Genomic DNA, 19,089 nt, shown 5'->3' with positions numbered 1-19,089 from the left:
GTGCAGCCGCGGCTCTGGCTGACCCGACAGCTAGCCCATCCATCCCCTTGCCAGGAACTAGCGCCCCGTCGGCTACAGCTCAGCCCAAAGCCAAACCAACATAAAATCGCTCCTACGGCGACACCGTCCCACCACCAACCTCGTCTCTGGAAACCGCCACCTGATCTCCCCCTGTTTTGCTGATTAGGGGTATCAAACTCAGACACCAGAGTGAAAAGCGCAGGCATCTTTTACTAGAAATAACTAAATAATGTAACAGAATAATACAGAAAACATACAGTAAGAAAACACAGAATAGTGCACTCAAACAAACAGGAAAATACAGGGTAATGCATCAAATCATTACTACCCGAGAGAGAGGGAATAGCGATTAAGAAAGACCCATCACCACTTGCACCCGTTCCCATCATCCAGACCCGCAGGCGCTGGGCAGCCCCGGTTACAGCGAGGATTTGGAGAGCCTTTCCCGGCAAGGGGGAAGTCCTACGCGGTGCGTCCACCCGTAGGTGAGGCTTCCAAAGTCGCTGTGAGCGGGTCCAGCCTTATATACCCAAAAATCAGCAAGCCAGAATAGCTGGCACCTTTGATTTGAGCGGAAATATCTGGTTTCAATCTCACATTAGATTCCCCCAGAGCCTGGCCAGGGCTCAGGGGAGAAGCTAAGGGAGTTCCTCGGCTTATCTAATTGCATTAGGCGCAAGGTCTCGCATCAGGCCACAGCGACAGACAACGGTCTCCATGACCCTGTTATTTTATCCACACACAAAGAAAGATAAATATACATTCAAGATAGCTACGTCTTCCATACGTATCTCGCTAATGATTACATACTGAGTTAGCAGCTTCGGCTCAGGGCCTGCTGCTCAGGCTTCAACACTTCCACTTTTTACATCAGAACCGTGCAGGTGCTGAAAGAGAAGCATTCAGAACAGGGGAAACCACCTCCAAATCCCTGCTCCTGACTGCTCTTCCCCCGGCATGCCACACAGCCTCAAAGGACACTTCGGGTGGCTGCAGAGCCCTCCCTCTCCCCACAGCTGGTGCGGCCACACCAAACTAAAAAAAGGAGTTTCCTGACAACTTCAGGGAGTCGAGTCAACTTCAGGTGGATTTGGAGCAGTTTCTAAAACTCTGGGGAACCGCCAAGAACCAAGTACCTGCTTGAGAGGCACAGAAAACATCCCCAAAGGGGCAGGGATGCTTGAGGACTTCTTTCTCTCGCTTCTTCGGCAGCCCGCTGCCGCTCATCCCCCCGCTCACTCTTACCTTTGCAGGTCCTTCTGCACGCGATGGTCGTCTCTTCCTTGTTCACCACCAGCTGCTGCAACGGCAGAAGGACGCCGTCGGGTCTGAGAGGGACACCGGCCCCCGGACAGAGCTCGCCACAGCACCACCCGAATCCCAGACGCCCTCCCACCCGCAACCCCGTATAACCTAACGCCACCACCACCCCCCGCCTCCCCCCAAAAAAACCTCCCAGATCAGCTTTTCTCACCCAATCGACGCTCCGGGGCTGCCACGCGTGCAGTGCCGGCCAGCGCTGGAGCTGGGCTCGGAGTTGGGAACTCTGGACAAAGGGGAGCTGGGCACACCAAAGCGGCGGCCAAGGAAGCTGCGCCCCTCCTTACGGGGGGCTCGAGCCGCTGCCGGCACTGCAGAGTGCCCGGGCCTGCAGGTCACTCACTGGCCAGCCCCGGACTTACAGGGCAGCCTCTGCTGGCTGCCTACAGCAGCCCGCCCAGCCCTGATTACAGGGCGGCCGAGCGGCTCCTGGGGACAGAGGGCTCCACGGCTCGTGGCACTCGCCCCGAGTACGGGGCGGGCACGCTGGCAGGTCGCCAGCCAGGACAGGCGGCCACCCAGGCAGAGACCCGGGCCCTGAACACAGGCGGGTCGCACGCTGGCCGCGCTACAGCCGCGGGGCTTCGCTCTCTCCTTCGAAAGGAGGGGCAAGGAGGGGCAAGCCGGGACTCGCCCTCCGCTCGCGGGCTCAGAGGGGACCGACCCCCTGTTGCTGCACAGAGCCCTTCTTTCCCTCCCGGGAAGTTTAAGCTAAGTACGCTGCAGTGATTTCAACAGGGGCCTAAACGAGAAGCTCATTCGCTCGCTCACTCACACCCACAGACACAGACACAGGCAGGCACACACACACAGACAGGGACAAACAAAACTTCCCGGAAGAGAGAGCGAGCTCTGTGCAGCCAGTGTCTGGGGAGCCATCCCTTCCCACGAGCAGGAGAGCAGAGCCCCACACCTGCCCCCCAGGACGCACGCAGGCCACAGCGACCCAACGTGCCACGGGGCTTCACGGGTGGCCAAGGGACAAATGCCGTGACACGCCCCGACTCCAGGGGGTCACGCTGGCCAGGCCGCCAGCAGCCAGAAAGCCGCCGGGGCCGGGGAGACGGCCCTCCCCTGCTCACAGGGCGGGCGTGGGGTCTGGAGAGCCCCATTTCCCCCTCGGCGCGGAGACAGCGCCGCTCACTCTCCTGACAGGGCCGCCCTTCTCTCCGGGCAGCCAAACCGTGGGGCAGGGTGGCAAAAGACCAGAGACCCGAGCCCTGCTTACAGGGAGGTCACCCAGCGCAGCGCCGGCCAGGGCACCAGAAGCGCCGGCAACGGTCTCGTGCGACCGCAGCCCCGGTAACAGGGAGGTCCCCTTTGTCCAGAGCTTCCTTCTCTCGCCCCACTCCTCTCTTCAGCCCACCGCTCCTCACGATGCCCTGTCTTTCTTCTCCAAGAGTAACTGCTTGGAAGGAGAGTATGGTCAGATGCCAGCTTCCCCACAGGGAGGACAGAGGGAAGCCAGCCCCCCCTGCCCATACCCCAACACACACCCCCCCCCCCCACCCCCCGAGAAAACCTCACAGATCAGCTTGTCTCACCCAGTTGATGCTTCAATGCTCCCTGCAGGGACGACTGCGACGGCCACTCATCTGCTCCGGGCTCCTGGCTGCATCCAGCGGTGCCTTGGACCCTCCTCAGCCCCTGCGACGATGGTGCTCGCCCCCCCAAGCGGGTCCAGTCCACCCCCCGCCCACCCCGCGGCGACGGTGCTCCCCCCGCTCCCGCCTCAGACGGCGATGTCGCTGCTCTCCCGTCCGAGACTGCGACCCCCCCCGCGTCTGACGGCGATGGCGCTCTTCTCCCCCACCCCTCCCCCCCCCGGCGGCAACGGCGCTCCCCCCCTCCCGGGCGGCGGCTTCCCCCCACCCCAGGCAGCGACGGTGCTCCCCCCCACAGACGGCTCCACACCACCCCCCGCCCGCCCCGCGGCTACGACGCTCTCCCCCCCCCCACGGCGACAGCGCTCCCCCCGCCCCAGACTGCGACCCCCCCGCGTCGGACGGCGACGGAGCTCTTCCCCCCACCCCTCCCCCCTCCGGCGGCGACGGCGCTCCCCTCGCCCCCCCCGGCGGTGGCTTCCCCCCACCCCAGGCAGCGACGGTGCTCCCCCCGCTCCCGCCTCAGACGGCGACATCGCTGCTCCCCCCTCCCAGACTGCGACCCCCCCCCCCCGCGTCGGACAGCGACGGCGGTCTTCCCCCCACCCCTCCCCCCTCCGGCGGCGACGGTGCTCCCCCCCCCCGCCCCCGGCGACGGCTTCCCCCCACCCCAGGCGGCGACGGTGCTCCCCCCCACAGACGGCTCCACACCACCCCCCGCCCGCCCCGCGGCGACGACGCTCTCCCCCCCGCCACGGCGACGGCGCTCCCCCCCGCCCCAGACAGGTCCCACTACCCTTCCCCTCAGGTAGCCGCTCCGCCCCTCACAGCGGCGCTTTGCCCGGAGCGCCCTTCTCTTTCCTGCACTTGTTGCTCAGACTTCCTCCGCTCCTCCTGCCGCTCTCTCTTGCCTTGCGGGTCCTTCTGCACGCGATGTTTGTCTCTTCTTTCTGCTCCACCACCAGCTGTTGCAAGGGCAAGAAGACGCCGTCGGGTCTGAGAGGGTCGCCGGCCCCCGGACAGAGCTCGCCACAGCACCACCCGAATCTCAGCGCCTCCCCCCCCCCGCCCCGCCCCGCCCCGCCCAAAACTCACAGATCGGCTTTACGCACCCAGTTGCTGCTCCAGTGCTTCCCGCAGAGACGACTGCGACCGCCACTCCTCTGCTCGGACTCCTGGCCGCGTCTGGCGGGGCTGGACCCGCCCCCTTCCCCTCAGGCGGCCGCTCCGCCCCTCACAGCGGCGCGCGACTTTCCCGCCCTTCCCCTTCCCACAGGCGGGTCCCGCCCCCTTCCCCTCAGGCGGCCGCTGCGCCCCCACATGGACTTTCCCGCCCTCACAGTCTATTACCTGGGCTACAGTACTTGATCTTGTCCAGAGAGTGGCGGTGTGGTTGCCTCTTGCCTCTCTGCCTATAAACAGAGGATGCCATAATCCAATTATAACTGAAGCGAATTTTGTGTTTTATTAGCTGCTATTAAAAAAAAAATATTTTAGGGAAGTATACACACAGGTATACTTTTGTAACTGAGTGATCTGTTTAACCATCCTCCAAACCTGAATATACAATACTATTAGAAGTAGTAAACATAATAAAGTTAGAATTACGAAAATCAGACCGAGTCCTGTTGGTGGTGGTGACCATCCAGATAAGCTTTCCCACCATCGATGTTCTTCAAGGAAAGAAAAGACAACTGTCTCGGGGCGGAGGGGGGGGAAGGCTGAACAGGTTACCCCTTAGGATGCAGGATAAATCCATCTCGTACTGAGTTTTTTTTTACTCCATTGTTGTCACTAGCATCCCATGCTAGAGGTAGGGGGGGTGCATCTAAAATTGGTGAACGTTTAAATGGCTGCTGTAATGCTCGTGGGTCAAGTATTAATAGGCATTTGTAATTTAGATATGTTTTTAATTCGAGTATCAGAGTTTTAATCGCTTCTTCATGTTCTGAATCCCAACTCCACCGTTTTCCTTTTTGTAAAAGCGAATACAGTGGACAGGCAATGGAGAATCCAGGTACCTGTTTTCTCCAATATCCTAAAGTACCCATTACAAAGCTGTTGTAATTTTTTTTCTAGATTGGGGCATTTCTGAGTGTTTCTACCCCCCTCTGGGAGTCTGGTAAAGGTATGCTGGCTACCCTCCCATGTAAATGCAAATTTTTGTTTTGCCTTCTTCCCCTAAGGGAAAAACCATGTCTTTGACATGTAGCACTGCCAGCCAAGGATGTGCAGGGACTTGCAGCCCAGTCGTTAAGGCTGCATTGTTGGGGTCTGCCGCTGACAATGGGGCTCTATTTAAGCACTTAAACGCCAATTCAACTCCACCTCCCCCTCTGGTTTACTGACTGGCCAAACAGGAAAATTGTAGGGGGGGGGGCGGGGGGGCGAGTTCTGGAAGTAATCTGTCGTTTTTCTAAATCTGCAACAGAAAGCTGCTTAGCAATTTATTTACTTACTTCTAGCAAGTTATAGTACTACTTATAGTATTTTTTAATATTGCTAAGAATTCTGCTTGCCCAGACTGTTCTGTGGAATTTTACCACGGACTGCTGTGTTCATCAAAACAAAGCAGTTTACTGTGAAAATCTACCAAGAACTGCAGTGTTCAGCAAAATATCATGTTTTTGTCCTCGAGGAACAAGTATGCTCTAACTAGTTGGGCCTCGGTAATGAGTAAAGATAGCCATATACGGATGGTAGAAGTTTCATTGCTTCCCTTAAATAAGATAGCACGAGTAAACCGGCTGAAAAACATTTTTGTTGTTCAAGAAATTGGCTAAGAGAATCTGCGTATGCTCCGGGGAAAAAAACAAGGTGAGAAAGACTACGAGCCTTCCTCCCAAAGACCCCGAAGACGCCCCCCAGGAGGCAGTGAACAGGTGCAAAGATAACATAAACTGCTGACACCAGCCTCTAGAACTAACCCAGCCTTACTCATGCATATGTATGTTTGCGTTATGTAATCCAGTGAATAAGTGTATCCACACTCTGTAACGTTTTGGTAAAATGTGCTGTTGGTGTGCAAGGTTTGTGGAGAAATCCCCTTGCACCCCAGCCGGAGTAAAACATACCTGCTTTATAACGCCATTTCGAGTTGTAGAGTCTCTTTCCGCGAATCAAAGACCACTGCAGATCCATTGCAAGCAGCAGGGAAAACGACAGTACAGCGAGGCCTGTGCTGGTCATTATCAGCATCCCGTGGTGCTGACGGCTGCAGTCTCTGTTGTGGCATAACTTCGTCAGCCAGAGCTTTCTGGGGGGAGGCAGAGTAAAGTCCACGACCCCCACGGCTCCCGCAATGCCGACACAGCAGCTGAGGTACTGGCACCCACGGGCACACCGCCCCCCAGCCCGGGGCAGTCTCTTGCCAGCTCTAACCCCCCCGCCCCGCTTTCCTGCCTCCCTCCACCCTGCAAGGGCATTTCAGATGCCCTCTCGGACTGTCCCTTCAAACCACCCAACCACGCAACCCACTGAGCACGACCACTGAGCCCTAAAAGCCCTGACCACTGCAAAATTACCTTCTCCTCTTCTTCAGGAGCGCTGCGGCCGGAGTAAAGCAGCAGGCGCTTGGGATGGCCTTGAAGCCTGGGGCAACTTTCTCACGCCTGTGGTAGCTCACAGCCCTGGATGTGACAGTTGTGACTCCAGAACTGCAGAACGGTTTGAGGTGGGAAGGGAACTCTTGCAGGTCATCTGGTCCAACCACGCCCTGGAACTAAAAAGTAGCCACAGCGAACAAAAGAGGGGACGATTTAAAAAGACAGAGAGGGCATTAAGGAAAGAGAAAAACTCACTAAAAAGACACTGAAGGGAAAAAGAACATTTTAAAAGCAACAGGTGTTGGTGAAATAAAGGAAAAAATGATCACACAGGGATACCGAACTAGAACAGAGGCACAGAAAAGAAAATTTAAAAAGCGGCAGCGCTAAGGAAACACGAAATAGCGACAGCAAACTAAAAGACGTAGAATGAAAATTTAAAAAGCGACGACACTAAGCGCAGAGATAGAAGATGAAAAAAAGGAGGGAGAGGCAGGACAAAAGCACAGAGAGAAATGAGAAAAGGGAGCAGTAGGACAAGAGAGAGAAAGTGAGAAAGGAAGGGGGAGCAGGACAGAAGAATAAAGAAGAGAAGAGGTCTAGGAAAGGGGTGGGGGCGGCAGAAATAACAGCAGCATGGAAAAAAGAGGTCCAGGTGACGAGCAGGAAAGGACCAGGACGCACAAGACGCGTGACAGGGCCCTGAAGGCCCAGGACTCACCGCAGCTCTCGTTCTCGGCACTGCCGGGAGAATTTGACAGGTCAGATGCTTCTTTCTCCTTCCTTCCTCCTGCCCCTCTTCTTCTTCTGAAACTCCAGTCGCCTGGTTGTCCTCACCCTAAAAGAATACGTGGGTGTCTCTCACCTCTTACAAGACCAGGCTTCCAACACACGCAGCCTCGCTTGCTCGCGCACTACGCGGCCGTACCGCGCTTGGGGTGACGCACGCAGACCTGGGTGCACGCTGGCGGTCTGACTGTGAAGAGGGCTCCTTCTTCACCCAGAGAGGCAGGCTCTCTCTTCCTGCACTGGGAGGCGGGTGCTGCACAGATGGTCTTGATTTTCTCTTTCTTCCCCTCTCTCTGGTCTCTCCAGCTTCAGCCGCGGCAGCTCCTGGCCGCTGTCCACAGCCAGGAAGGGCTCCGCCTGTCCCTTTTTGCCCCCGTGCCATGAGAAGCGCAAGGCCGGGCAGAGACACCCCACACAAGCCCGAGGTGGGCGCAGTCAACGGCACCCCAGGGCAGGAACAAACAAGCGCAGCCTCAGCACGGCCTCTGGAAGAGGGAAAGAAGCAGCACTGACCATTATTGCTGTAGATCGCACGTGGCCGGAGCCCCACCTTCCACCTCCCACCGCGCAGCAAGGCATCACAGACCCCATGGACACCTACCAAGGTGCATGTCCCGTGCAGAGAGCCCACGGGGCACCACAGAGACGTGGGGAAGGCACCGCACACAAGACAGAACACAGACACCACAAACGACACGAGGACACAGACACAGGCCAGAACATGCACGTCCTGTGGGACAGACCCTGCTCTCTTCCCACAGACTTAAGGAAGCCTAAATAGCCCTCTCCACAGCCCTGATGGTAGAGCCTCTGCTGGCCCCACCCTACCCACGGCTTTTGCCCCTTGACTTACCTTTCAGAGAGCACGCTCCAGAATCCATCCTCATCAGGAGCACATCATCTCACTGGGATGCTCCCGCATTCACCAGGTTCCTCTCCATCACCTGCAAGACAGAGCACCGCCAGTCACCTCAGACGTGGAGTTTGGCCTGGTGCACGCCGGCCTCCCAAGCTTCGGGGTCCCATGCCACCCTGACCCCCACCCCCTCCTTTCCCCCCTAGCCCCCAGCGCCCTCCCACAACCCTCCGCCTCTCACCTGCCTGCAAAACCAGCCAAACTGCATTCTGCTTTTGGCCCCCAAACCAGCCATCTTGGTGCCTCTTTCTGAGCCCAAAAACCTGCCTGCTGAGCCTCTTCTCAAGTCCCCAAAAACGCACTTGACCTCTGTTTCTGAGCCCAAAGCCACACAACTCCGTCTGTTTCTGAGCCCCTCAATCAGCCACACGCGTCTGTTCTCAAGCCCCAGGAAGGCAAAACGTTACCTCCATTTCTGGCCCAGAGCACAGCTCACTCCGTCTACTCTCTGACCCCCTCCGCAGTCCCCACGGGCGATGCCGACGGTTGGGGGGGGGTGGGGTGAATGCAGCCACCCCACAGCCCTGCACCCCCAGAACCCCACGGGCGGGTTTGGGAAGCGCTTGGGGATTGCGGCACTTCCGGGGGCCGCCACCGCGCATGCGCACTGCCGGGGCACGGTCCTGGGGAAGTCGCGGGCAACCCGCGGGAAACCGCACGAACCCGCCACAAAACCGCCCCTCCCGCTGCGCCGCGGGGCCGCGCCGGTAGCGAGGACTGTGCCGTGCCGCGCGCGCCCGGCAGCGACGCAGCTGCCGGGCAGCCGAGTGCGCAAAAACTACAGCTCCCGGCGTGCCCCGGGGAGCCAACAGGGCCGACCGGAAGCCCCGCTCACGTGACTACAGCGCCCGCCCGTCGCCCACACACCCGGAAGCCCGGCCTCGCGCGGCCCCGGGAAGCGCCGCCGCCGCCCGGCCCCGACCCGAGCGGCTTCTGCCGCCGGTCCCGCCGCACCGCGCGGCCCCCCCGTCGCGGCTTTACCCGGCAGCCGCCTGGCGACCGACCGCGCGGCCCCGCTCACCTTCTCTCTGCTGCTCCCTCGGCTCGCACCGGCTCCTCTTCCAGCACCGCCCCGGACAGGGAGGGGCCGCTGCCCGCAGCCTCACTGCCCGCCCATGGGGCTCCTCCAGCCCGGCCCACGCTCCCCCCCTCCCCGCGGTAACTCTAGCGACCAGCACTGGGCTTAAGGCCAGGCAGCGTGTCCTCAGTGCAGCCTCTGGAAGAGGGCAAGAGGCAGCAGCACTGACCGTTATTGCCGTAGATCACCCCCGGCACTTGCTCACGGGCGGCACCAGCGCTGCCGTTCCGCGCTTTGCGCCATGAGCACCCGCCGACAGCGCGCACGGAGTGGGGGCGGCACTTCCCGAGCATGACCCCGGGCACGGCCGTGCGCGGGCGCGCTACCCGGGCTGCAGTACCCGTCTTTAACCACAGGGCGGAAGCACAGAACAGGGCAAACAGCCGCGCCGTTCCGCCAGCCCGGCCCCGCGCTGCAGTACCGACATTTGCCCGTCGGGCGGCGCCATCGCCCCATCCCGCCCCTCGGAGCAGTTCCCGGCAGCAGAAATGACGCCCGCAGCAGCCCCCTTCTACCATCCCAACGCGGCAACTGCTCCCCGGGCGGACAGGGCTCGCGTTCCCCGGCCCCGGCAGCGCCGGCAGCAGACACTGCAGAGAGAGTTTTCACCCCGGCGGCAGCACAGCGGGTGCTGAAGGCAGCAGGGCACAGACGGAAAGCTGCTTTGTGCCGGGGGGGCGGCCGCGCTCAGCAGCAAACAGCACGGCCGAGCAGAGTCGGGGACAGCGGCGGAGCTGCACAGCAGCGATGACACGCTGGGGACCCGCGGGCTCTGCGGGGCTGTTTGCACCTTTCCTCACCTCTGGGCTACCGGTGCTCTGCTCTCCTCCCCCGGCATCCACACGAGGCTCCCTGGGCAGGGCCTGTCCCTTCGAGAAGAAACGCCGCACAAAGTTCCTCCCCAGCCTGCCCTCCAGCGCGCAGCGAGCCGGGCGGCAGGGAAAGCAGAGAGGCCCGTTGGGCTGGGAGATGTCCTCAGCAGGGGACCGCAGAGCCCAGGAGGGTCCGTCTTTGCTCCGGGCAGCCGCGGCTCCTTGCCGCTCCCGCCAGCGGAGCACTTTGCTGCCTGCAACACGCAATACTTGGTCGGCTGGAGGGGCTGTTCTGCCACTGGGTCAGGCGAGCAGCTCAGTGCCTTCGGCTGCCTAATTCACCTTAAAACACACACTTCAACCCTCGCTTTCTTTAATTGAGACCCCTCTAGCTATCTCCTGGCCTGCCAGCCGTTTTCAGCTAGCAACACAGCTGACATACAGTGCTGGTGGAAATCGAGCGGTCATCTTGCTTTGATGGCAAAAGGTCATGACAAACAGCTTGGCTTTTGTGGCTCATACTCATACGCAGAGACTCAGAAACACTCCATGACATGGTTTTGCTGGAAAGACACATTTTAATCCTGTCCCCAGAGGCGGGGGTGTTGCATGACATGTTGGGGACAACTTTCTCTGCTAGCAAAGCTGAGGTCCACCCCAGATCCTGAAAGGAGCTTGCTGAAAGCTCTCTCAGGTGCCAGCCCCAGGGCAGAGGCTGAGGGCTGGAAGGCAGGGGCAGTTTTTGGGTGGTGGTGTCAGCTATGGGGAAGGATCTCAGGATGTTTGGGGCCCAGAGGTAGGATTTGGGGCTGTTTGGCAGTGGTGCTGGAGCCCCTGAGGCAGGGTCTGGAGTGTTTTGGGGCCCTGGGGGCAGGCTTAGAGGTCTTTGAGGGTACTCAGCCAGGGTCTCATGGCCAGTCAGAGTTTTGGGGCAGTGTTTGCTGGCTCTGAGGCAAGGTTTTGGGTAGCTGAGAGCCACAAGGATGCTGTAGAGCCAGAGCAAATGGCAAGGAGAACCCCAATGGAGTAGGAGGCTGCTGGGAGGGCAAGCAGGTTGCAGAAGCATCGGTGTGGGCCCTGCCCTTTACCCTACCTGAACCAAAAGAGAGGCTGTGTGGGTCCCGTAGGGTGCTACATGGCCACAGGGAGGTCCCCCGAGTTGGGTGGTCCACACCTCCACCCGAGCTGTGTCACATCATCCGTTGTTTCCTCACTCCGTGACCATGCCCATAGGCGCAAGAAAGGCCAGGACTGAGGTGCAGAGGAGGGTGAGTTCACTGGTGCTGCCCCACCGTGCTCACCAATGACGGTGCCCGCTGCCACAACGCTGTGCCTGGGGCCCAGCCACGCATTCATGGCTACTGCTTGCAGTTAAGAGCTCACACAACGGCCATGGGGACAAATGACTTTTTACTTAGATGTGAGTTACAAAGGCAAATTTTGCCAGGAAAGAAAGAAGACAGAGTTTGTACTTGTAGCTACTCCCACAGTAAATAGTTGTGTAATGGAGTAAGCAAAGCTAAGTCACCAGTAAATCATAAAATACATATATTTTAAGTGCTGAGATGGGATCTTTTAAAAGAGCTTTTTCTTTTTAAAAAAAACCTCCACAGTTCCATACTGTTGCTCAACTAAGATGAGTAGACTCCCATTTTTAATATTACTTTTAAAGAACCGATTTGTTGGGGTTTTTTTTTCAATTTTTGCCAAAAATAGATGTAGGCAACAAGGGAATTACTGTAAATCACAGAGCAAGGCTGCTTTCCACACAGGTACTACACAGGCCTCTAACACCTCATCACCTTATCCCTAAATATCAGCTGGGTTATAGCTGAAATTTATTTGAGAGACATTGGAAAGTATTAAAAGTATTAATTAAAAAAAAAAAAGGTGGGGGGGGTGATCAATCCCTGTGGCTCAAGAGCTTGCAGAGTACAGCTGCATTTTCTTAACAATCATTTTATAATGTTCTACCATTATTCTCATCATCCCCAAATCAAAGGAATTAAGTCCTTCTACAATACACAAAATTCAGAGGGAGGAAAAAACCAAACCCAAACCAAAAAAAAAAAAAACAACTACCCACCCCACAAAAGAACAGGCAAGACCTTTATCCCATTTCAGGCCTCTTCTTCAAGATTTCAGTAGAAATCCAGTTCTGAGGTATCTCTGTCTCAGATGATCTGGACCATAAAGATCTTTCTTGGGTTTGGCAAGTAATTTTTGTTATTGGGTTGGACTGCACATGCACCAACCAGTATGTTTAAACACAGTCTAGACACCAGCAGGTTGAAATAAATATGTGCTTCCAAGACGACTGCAGAACAGTTATCCTCAGGGATGTAGCCATTTCAAATACTATGAGGATCCTTCATGAGAAAAAAAGATCTGATCTGAAGTAATCTGAACAAGTGACCTATGAGCAACTTGAAATTTGCAATTAAGGTATATGTCCCTTTTTAAAAAATAAAAATATTAAAAACATTGGAGGGAGAGCTGGAGCAACCCATGAATTTAAAGGTCAGAATTTTTTTTTTTTTAAAGAGTCCCTGCATTTTTATTGAATATAGCAGAACCAGCAGCACCACCATAGTAAAAAAAACCCCCAACAAAGTAAAAGAAAAGGGAGCTTGAGTATAGCTAGAAAAAATTAACTTTTTAAAAGCTAACCTATTTAAAGATAGTCTTCTTCCTTTGACAAGTCTGCAAGTAGAACCTAATATTTTATTGCATCAGATACAGATATATAGAACATTGCTCTAAACTGGAAAAAAAGTTATTTTTACATTTTAAATGCTTTGCAAGCAACATTAAAAGTTAACATGTTTCAAGAATTTCTTTAAGTTTGCCTCCCCCAAAGGCTTATTTTCATCTGAAAGCACTAGTAAATACATTCCATGGTCCCTCTATTTAAGGGGCCATCTGTAAATTATTACAGTGTGACAAATAGAAACAAATCAAGAAGAATGAGACACTAAAGCTGTTATATGTGGCTATAGTACACAATCACAAACAGTTCAGCGACCATTTATGACACTTACTGATTTCCCCAAACCGTAGTAATTCTATCTTGGAAACTGGCTGCTGCCACCACCACCACAAGCTTACAAGCAAGTGGGTAACCTGGATCTTGGCCATTTTTTGTTTTGGTCATTACTGTTGGAGAATAATTGGAGTCTGAATACAATCTGCAATCCTTTTTTGCTTTCAGAAAGAGGTAAACCGACAGCTGTACAGTGCTGGCTTTCTCTTTGCACAGGCAACCAGAATTAAGCCTCATGAAGCACACAATTAGGCAAATAAAGCATCCAGATGCCCTAAGTATACTCTAACATTAGTTTAACCCCCAGTGCCATGTAAAAATACATTCTAAATTAACTGCTTTTCAGGGGACCTTCAAAGTTGAAGATAAAGATCATAAATAAACAAGAAACCAACTCCCTGCAGACTCAATCAGGGTTGTCAATTCACAAGAGGTTCTTAGTCCTCCTCCATGATACATTTGATATATTTTAGCACAGCATGGGCATATACTGGTACATAGCTATGTCATTAGAAGTTGTATGTGCAGGTTTCTATTCATGTCCCCTTTCACAGACTTGCTGTCAGAGGTTGGTTACTTCCCATAGAATTTCTTATTCAGAAGAAAGATCAGAAGATTGACATTCACTTTTGCTCTGTCGAACAACTTCATGACCGCAACGCCTTCATACTGCAGCTGCAGAAGATCCTGCCAGAGAGAATACCTTTATGAGCGAGGAATCCTCAGGAGCCTATAGAGAATATACAAGACCCTGTGGTACAGTATGTTTTTGAGGAATATCTATTGCAAAGTACATGGCCTAACACAGAAAAACGGGAGACTCATTAAAAGATCCATGCACACTGCGTGAAAAATCAAGTTCTCTAAGGCATTCAAGATCTTAATTTTTTACAGCTGTGTTTATTAAAAAAAATTACAAGAGAGGGCAGAAATAAAAGACCATTCTAAGAAAGCCAAATTTCAGATCTAACCATCTCCAGACTTTTTATTTGCACAGTAACCATAAAGTTGTTGTAACGTTTAGAAAGGGTCTCATATGTACCTAATTGTATTATGTACCCATGAAACATTACAACATTCCACAGCATCACTTTCTAAATCTTAGTTGCCACAGGTCTCAGTGAGGTGGTTTAGAGCACTGCAATCTAGGGCAGAGAAAGAAATGAGTCTCTCGGACATTTATGTAGGCAGTTCTAGTTACACTTTGCTGTTGTCAGTGATGCACCTGACAGAGTAGTAGAACTCCCTGCACTGATTTCTCAGCAATGAGTAGTTTTCAGCAAGCCCACTCTTAAACAATACATATTGAAGGTGGCCTTCAGGTAGTGCTACTGCAGGAAAATGTTGTGTGCATTCCAAAATCCAAATCTGGCTCCTGCAGGTGTCCAGCCTGGGTGACACTGGAGTAAACAATCATAAAGCTATTTCTGCTGCTTTCTGTAAAAATTTTGGCAATGGCAAGCAAGTCTTTTTAACTGATGCCACTGTTAATGCTATACTTGGATGACCAAGGGCAGTTCCCTCACTGCTGTCCTCTCAGAGCATCTGCTTCTTCTGCAAAGCAGTGCTACAAAGGCATAGTGGTAAAGCGACACATGTGCCCGAGGAACAAGTGACCTTGGGTAGCCCCATGAACCAAGAAGTTTGTGACCAGCTCTGCCAGATTAGGACTGGAATGAACTACGGGACTCCTCAGAGTACACGAATGGGCACACGCAAGGCAGCTGTGCCTCCCAGCAGCCAGTGGGGCGGCATGGACTTATCCCAGTGCAAGGTGCTCCCACACACAATCTGTTTTGAGACCCCTGAGGCATTCATAATTAACAAACCTAATGTCAAGTTGGGTGGGGGTTGGGCAGGGACAAAGTGGAAGAAGGGGACAGAGGCACCAGGCAATACAGTACTGCCGTAGGAGGAAGAACGGGGAACCGTTTGGGAAAAGGTCAGTCCGTACGCCTGTTTGGTAGTCTGGCCTAAGGAAAGGTTGAGGACTCCTAAGAACCGTATGGCTGAAGAAACCAGGAAGTATAGGGTGGCAGAAAAAATACCACTACGTGATGACCGGCTGAAGCCACCACACCCAAGGCCTGGCTGACTGCTGCCAGACTCCCAGTCTCTGCTGTAGCAGGAAGTTCTTGAAAATGCATGTGTTCATTTTGTGTGTGTGCATCTAAATGTTACTAAGAACACAGACTGACATCAGGCTTTCACTTGTAAAGAAATACAAGTAGTCTGAATCCCCCATTTACATTGCATCTGTTTCTCCTGCAACAAATGGGTTGTTTTTGAGAGCATTTTTCAGACTGTTCAGGCAGATAACATGTCATTAGTGTTTTGATGAAGAGTCTGGCAAGTGGAACTTATATGCCACTATTAAATAGGACAGTTCTTACCTGATAATGTAACATAAAGGTTTCCATTTGTACTCCCATGAATTTTGCTTTTACCTCGAAATCTCCTACTTCTTCTGTTGGACTGATTTCAAATATCACGTTTTTAAACCTATGAAATTTGAGAAATGAAAAACCACAGTTCATTACTGAACACGTAATTCCTACTGGAACAGGGAGAGAATATACAAGATGAAACCTGAAGATGAATTCCTAAGAACTATATTCTTTATTCTATATCCCCATTTGGAATGAGACCACAAAAGCTGACCAGACAATATGACAGTGAATAGAAGCCTAACAGATTCTACGTCCGGTAGACCACACCTTCACACAAGCATAGTATAGCCCGTGCAGTCTAAACAGTCTACTTTAGTGCTGCACAGCCACACGTCATTTAGTGCATGAAGTACAACATATGATTCAGGACTGAAAAAAAAGTCTAGTAACAGGCAGTCTCTCTGTATTCCACCAAGTTCTCAAGGCTAGCAAACTGCACCTGGACCAACTCAAGCTAGCATTAAGTTGATTTTTCAACTGAGAGCGCTAATAATCATAGTAGCAATTGACCTGAGGAGGTACCCTTCCAGGACTGTGGGGATGACAGGGAAGGGGCGGGTGGGAAGAGGATGTCATGTTTAAATCCTGTTACACTTCTCAACCAAAGAGCTGCTTTGCTTCAACCAGGAAAAAAAAAAAAAAAGAGAGCTGTAAAGTGATCATTATGCAAGGTTGCTTGGCCCTAGAGATGCTAGCCTGGATCACCAAAACAATTTCTTCCGTTTCAATAGCTATATCTACCAACAACGCTGAATTCCAAGAACAAAACCACAAGACAATCTGTCACTATTTCAAACAAGCCTCAGAGCTTCTGTTCCTCAATTGCCAGCACCTAGACTAGTTCAAAGGAAGAGACAAGAACTCAACATACCCATTTTCCTCTGAGAAGGTTATTTAGCTCTGAGTTTTAGAAAGATACTCACTGGTTACTTTGCAGGTCCTCAATCTCTAAAAGCACTCCCTTCTCATGAAGTCGAGCTGCTGTGTATTTTAGAGAAATCTTTTTACTGTTTTTGCCTTTCATCTCCCGAGGTTTCTTAGAGACTCTGCGGAAAAAATAAACAACAAAACCCAAACAAGATAATCAGTCAAATGAGTAAAGAAATTTCGAACAGCAAACATTTAAACCTATTTGGATGAGGGGATAGAACCAATATAGCTAATTAACCGTGACTAAGGCAGCTGATAGATGATGTATTTCTACTAGTGAGTTTATCTACATAGCACTTGTAGCTCAGGTCAAATCTCTGATTTTCTACTATTTACCAGTAACTCTAACACTACAGGAGAAGAAAAAAAACCCACACCAACAAAAGTCCCCAAAACAGAACCACATGGTACTTCACAGAAAGCAGTACCATCTATCATTAGGCAAAAGAAGATCTGGTGACAACTGACATGGAGAAGGTCGAGATTACTCAACAACTTTCTTGTCTCCGTTTTCACTGGCAGTTGCTCTTCCCACATTGTACTGGGGAGAAAGACACTTTTTTTTTTCCAGGAAAATCTGAATTGTCTTGCACTATAACAACTGACTCCATTCAGGATAAAAAGAAGACGACCACTCATGATCAATGCTTTCCTTGTAGGTAACTGTTATTTTTATTCTCTGCTCCTAGGAAGGATGACAGGTCAGACTGAGCAGCACATGCATTATCTGGGCAACCTCCTTCATTCCCACTGGACTCTTCTAAACTCCCCTCTCCCAGAGGGACCAAAATTCTTTCAAATGTGTCTTTTTGACCCCATTCCAGGCACTGCCCTCTCCCTGCATTTTTCCACCACTGCTGAGACCCTTTCCCTAGAACTACTGCTGTGACAAAGAGCTTGGCCGAGAAGCTTTGAGCAGATTGTTCTTAGCAACAACCTACACGTGCTTCCTATAAGAAGCACTTCTAGGTCCGTGGCATGGTTCTGAGACACTTACTTGCCCTTGCTGGCCAGGTTATCCAAGCAGGTTTTGATGTAGCTTTTATAATAATCCACTTGCTCCCCATAAAAAGTAGCTTTGGAGTTCAAGGCACTGTATGTCTGCTGCAGCTTCACCAGCTCTGCCTTTCTTCTCTGACGGTATCTACGCTGATTTCGGATATCCTATGCCGCAGAGAAAAACAGGCACAGACTTAACAGTCATTTGAGCTCTCCAGCTGCTCAAGCCCAGAACAGAGTATTTGAAACACACCATTTGATTTTGCTTAGTCTTGCTTCATGCTACAAGCTGGAGCCCTCAGTTGCACTTGCCCCAGTTTAAGCGTAACCACTTCTTCTCTGTGTTGACTGTTTTTGGAACTCACCCACCCTACACAGTAGTTCATTTGAACCTTTTGTTGGCTTTCTCAAACTTCAATGCTGTCCTAGTTGCAATGACTACAGTGGGCACTGACAGTATACGATCTAAAAGCAGGCAGCAATTTCTGCCACTGCTGGGTAGGAAAGGTATCTTACAATTCAAGCATTATAACCACAGCAGCGCACAGACATCTTTATTTTTCATTGTTAGTTGGCCATCTTTAAGCATATGATACCGTAATGATGAACAAAAAATATCATGTCTTCAAGTCGACTTCTATTTTGATTTTTAGCATGTATTAACGACAGTACGATTAATTCTAATTGGTTCCCTAAAGGCAATTATTTGTTTACTTTACATACATGACACTTCCCAAGTAGTTTTTTTGTAAGGATGTGATTTGAAATACATTGTCACTGTAGCAATGTACAACAGTATTAGACAACTTTTACAAGTTTTTCTCAGCTTCCCCCTTTATCATTTAGGTGTTCTTGAATGGGTACACTTAAATAAAAGTTAGGATGTCTAAGTTAGGGCAAAACTTCCTCTTGTGACTAGGTCTGTAGAGGCATTACTTAAATTAGTGAAAAAGAGCAGAAAAAAAGGTCACACATCAGGACTTCCCCTCCAAGGTATAATGCTCTCCCTTAAAGTACCTGAGATTCTGGCAACACAGTAATTTGAGAAAACACAAATGTCCTATAAAAATAAAGGACTTGCCAAGTGCCAAGAGGTGGAAACGCTGTGGCAGAAGGTAGGCTTCGTGTCTGTGAATTACTGCTACAAAAATTACTCCTCCTGAGAACTCCTGCCAGTTTCACAACACTGCAGACTGTGGGAAAACTCCCCTATGATTACTAGGAAACCACTGACTGGCATACCTTCGCGATATCATTGATTAGTTCCTGGTATTTATTTTTTGCATTCACTATCCCCAGTTCTGTCAACTTCTTCAGGCCTGTCTTGATTTTATCTTTTTTTTCTGCAAGATTTAAGTTGCCATCTTCCTTTACAGACACAGATTTTTTCATCTTATCAGGAGTTTTAGCATCACGAATGGCTCGTTTCTGCATAGCTCTTTGATGCTCCGCTTCCTAAAAAAAGAAACCAAAAAATTATAAGTTCAGAAGCAGATCAATTTTAAGGTGACAAAAAACCAGAAACAGACTGCCTGACCTTTGGCTTAACATAGGATACTGAATCCACGTTTGATGAACACAT

At 51.9% G+C, this 19,089-nt stretch overlaps 2 protein-coding genes and 1 long non-coding RNA gene across 15 annotated transcripts in view; all 3 read right to left on the bottom strand.

The window, feature by feature from the left end:
* Positions 1–211: 211 nt before the first annotated feature.
* LOC141928856 (uncharacterized) lies at positions 212–3,141 on the bottom strand. 3 transcript variants are annotated; one of them, XR_012624885.1, is made up of 4 exons: positions 2,886–3,141; positions 1,496–2,746; positions 1,267–1,321; positions 212–1,160 (listed from the first exon to the last, which is right to left on the bottom strand). It is a non-coding gene; the product is annotated as an uncharacterized LOC141928856 (long non-coding RNA). The 3 variants fall into 3 exon arrangements; XR_012624884.1 differs by having other exon boundaries at positions 212–1,157; XR_012624886.1 differs by having other exon boundaries at positions 212–1,157; positions 1,267–1,318.
* Positions 3,142–3,684: 543 nt separating this feature from the next.
* On the bottom strand, positions 3,685–9,598 carry LOC141928855 (uncharacterized). 10 transcript variants are annotated; one of them, XM_074837626.1, is made up of 8 exons: positions 8,377–9,035; positions 8,133–8,223; positions 7,419–7,764; positions 7,212–7,328; positions 6,470–6,660; positions 6,020–6,201; positions 4,058–4,357; positions 3,685–3,910 (listed from the first exon to the last, which is right to left on the bottom strand). In XM_074837626.1, the coding sequence occupies exons 3-8, from the start codon at positions 7,659–7,661 to the stop codon at positions 3,750–3,752; spliced, it is 1,194 nt and encodes a 397-aa protein (XP_074693727.1). In that variant the 5' UTR covers positions 7,662–7,764; positions 8,133–8,223; positions 8,377–9,035; the 3' UTR covers positions 3,685–3,749. The 10 variants fall into 10 exon arrangements, with proteins under 10 accessions (XP_074693727.1, XP_074693725.1, XP_074693723.1 ...); XM_074837624.1 differs by lacking the exon at positions 8,377–9,035 and adding an exon at positions 9,443–9,598 and having other exon boundaries at positions 3,687–3,910; positions 6,470–6,666; XM_074837622.1 differs by lacking the exon at positions 8,377–9,035 and adding an exon at positions 9,177–9,434 and having other exon boundaries at positions 3,687–3,910; positions 6,470–6,666.
* A 1,878-nt stretch (positions 9,599–11,476) lies between these two features.
* IQGAP1 (IQ motif containing GTPase activating protein 1) overlaps positions 11,477–19,089 on the bottom strand; it is a 74,783-nt gene continuing 67,170 nt past the window's right edge. For both annotated transcript variants that reach the window (XM_074836885.1, XM_074836886.1), the window contains 5 exons: positions 18,750–18,962; positions 17,506–17,672; positions 16,502–16,624; positions 15,522–15,630; positions 11,477–13,815 (listed from right to left, as the gene is read on the bottom strand). In XM_074836885.1, coding sequence (XP_074692986.1) covers positions 13,702–13,815; positions 15,522–15,630; positions 16,502–16,624; positions 17,506–17,672; positions 18,750–18,962 — 726 coding nt within the window. In that variant the 3' untranslated portion in view covers positions 11,477–13,701. The remainder of the gene's footprint in view (positions 13,816–15,521; positions 15,631–16,501; positions 16,625–17,505; positions 17,673–18,749; positions 18,963–19,089) is intronic.

The sequence above is a fragment of the Strix aluco genome, chromosome 12 (assembly GCF_031877795.1).
Source record: "Strix aluco isolate bStrAlu1 chromosome 12, bStrAlu1.hap1, whole genome shotgun sequence".
Classification (NCBI taxonomy): domain Eukaryota; kingdom Metazoa; phylum Chordata; class Aves; order Strigiformes; family Strigidae; genus Strix; species Strix aluco.
The sequence above is the reverse complement of the archived record's forward strand: the minus strand, read 5'-3'. Positions and strand labels throughout refer to the sequence as shown.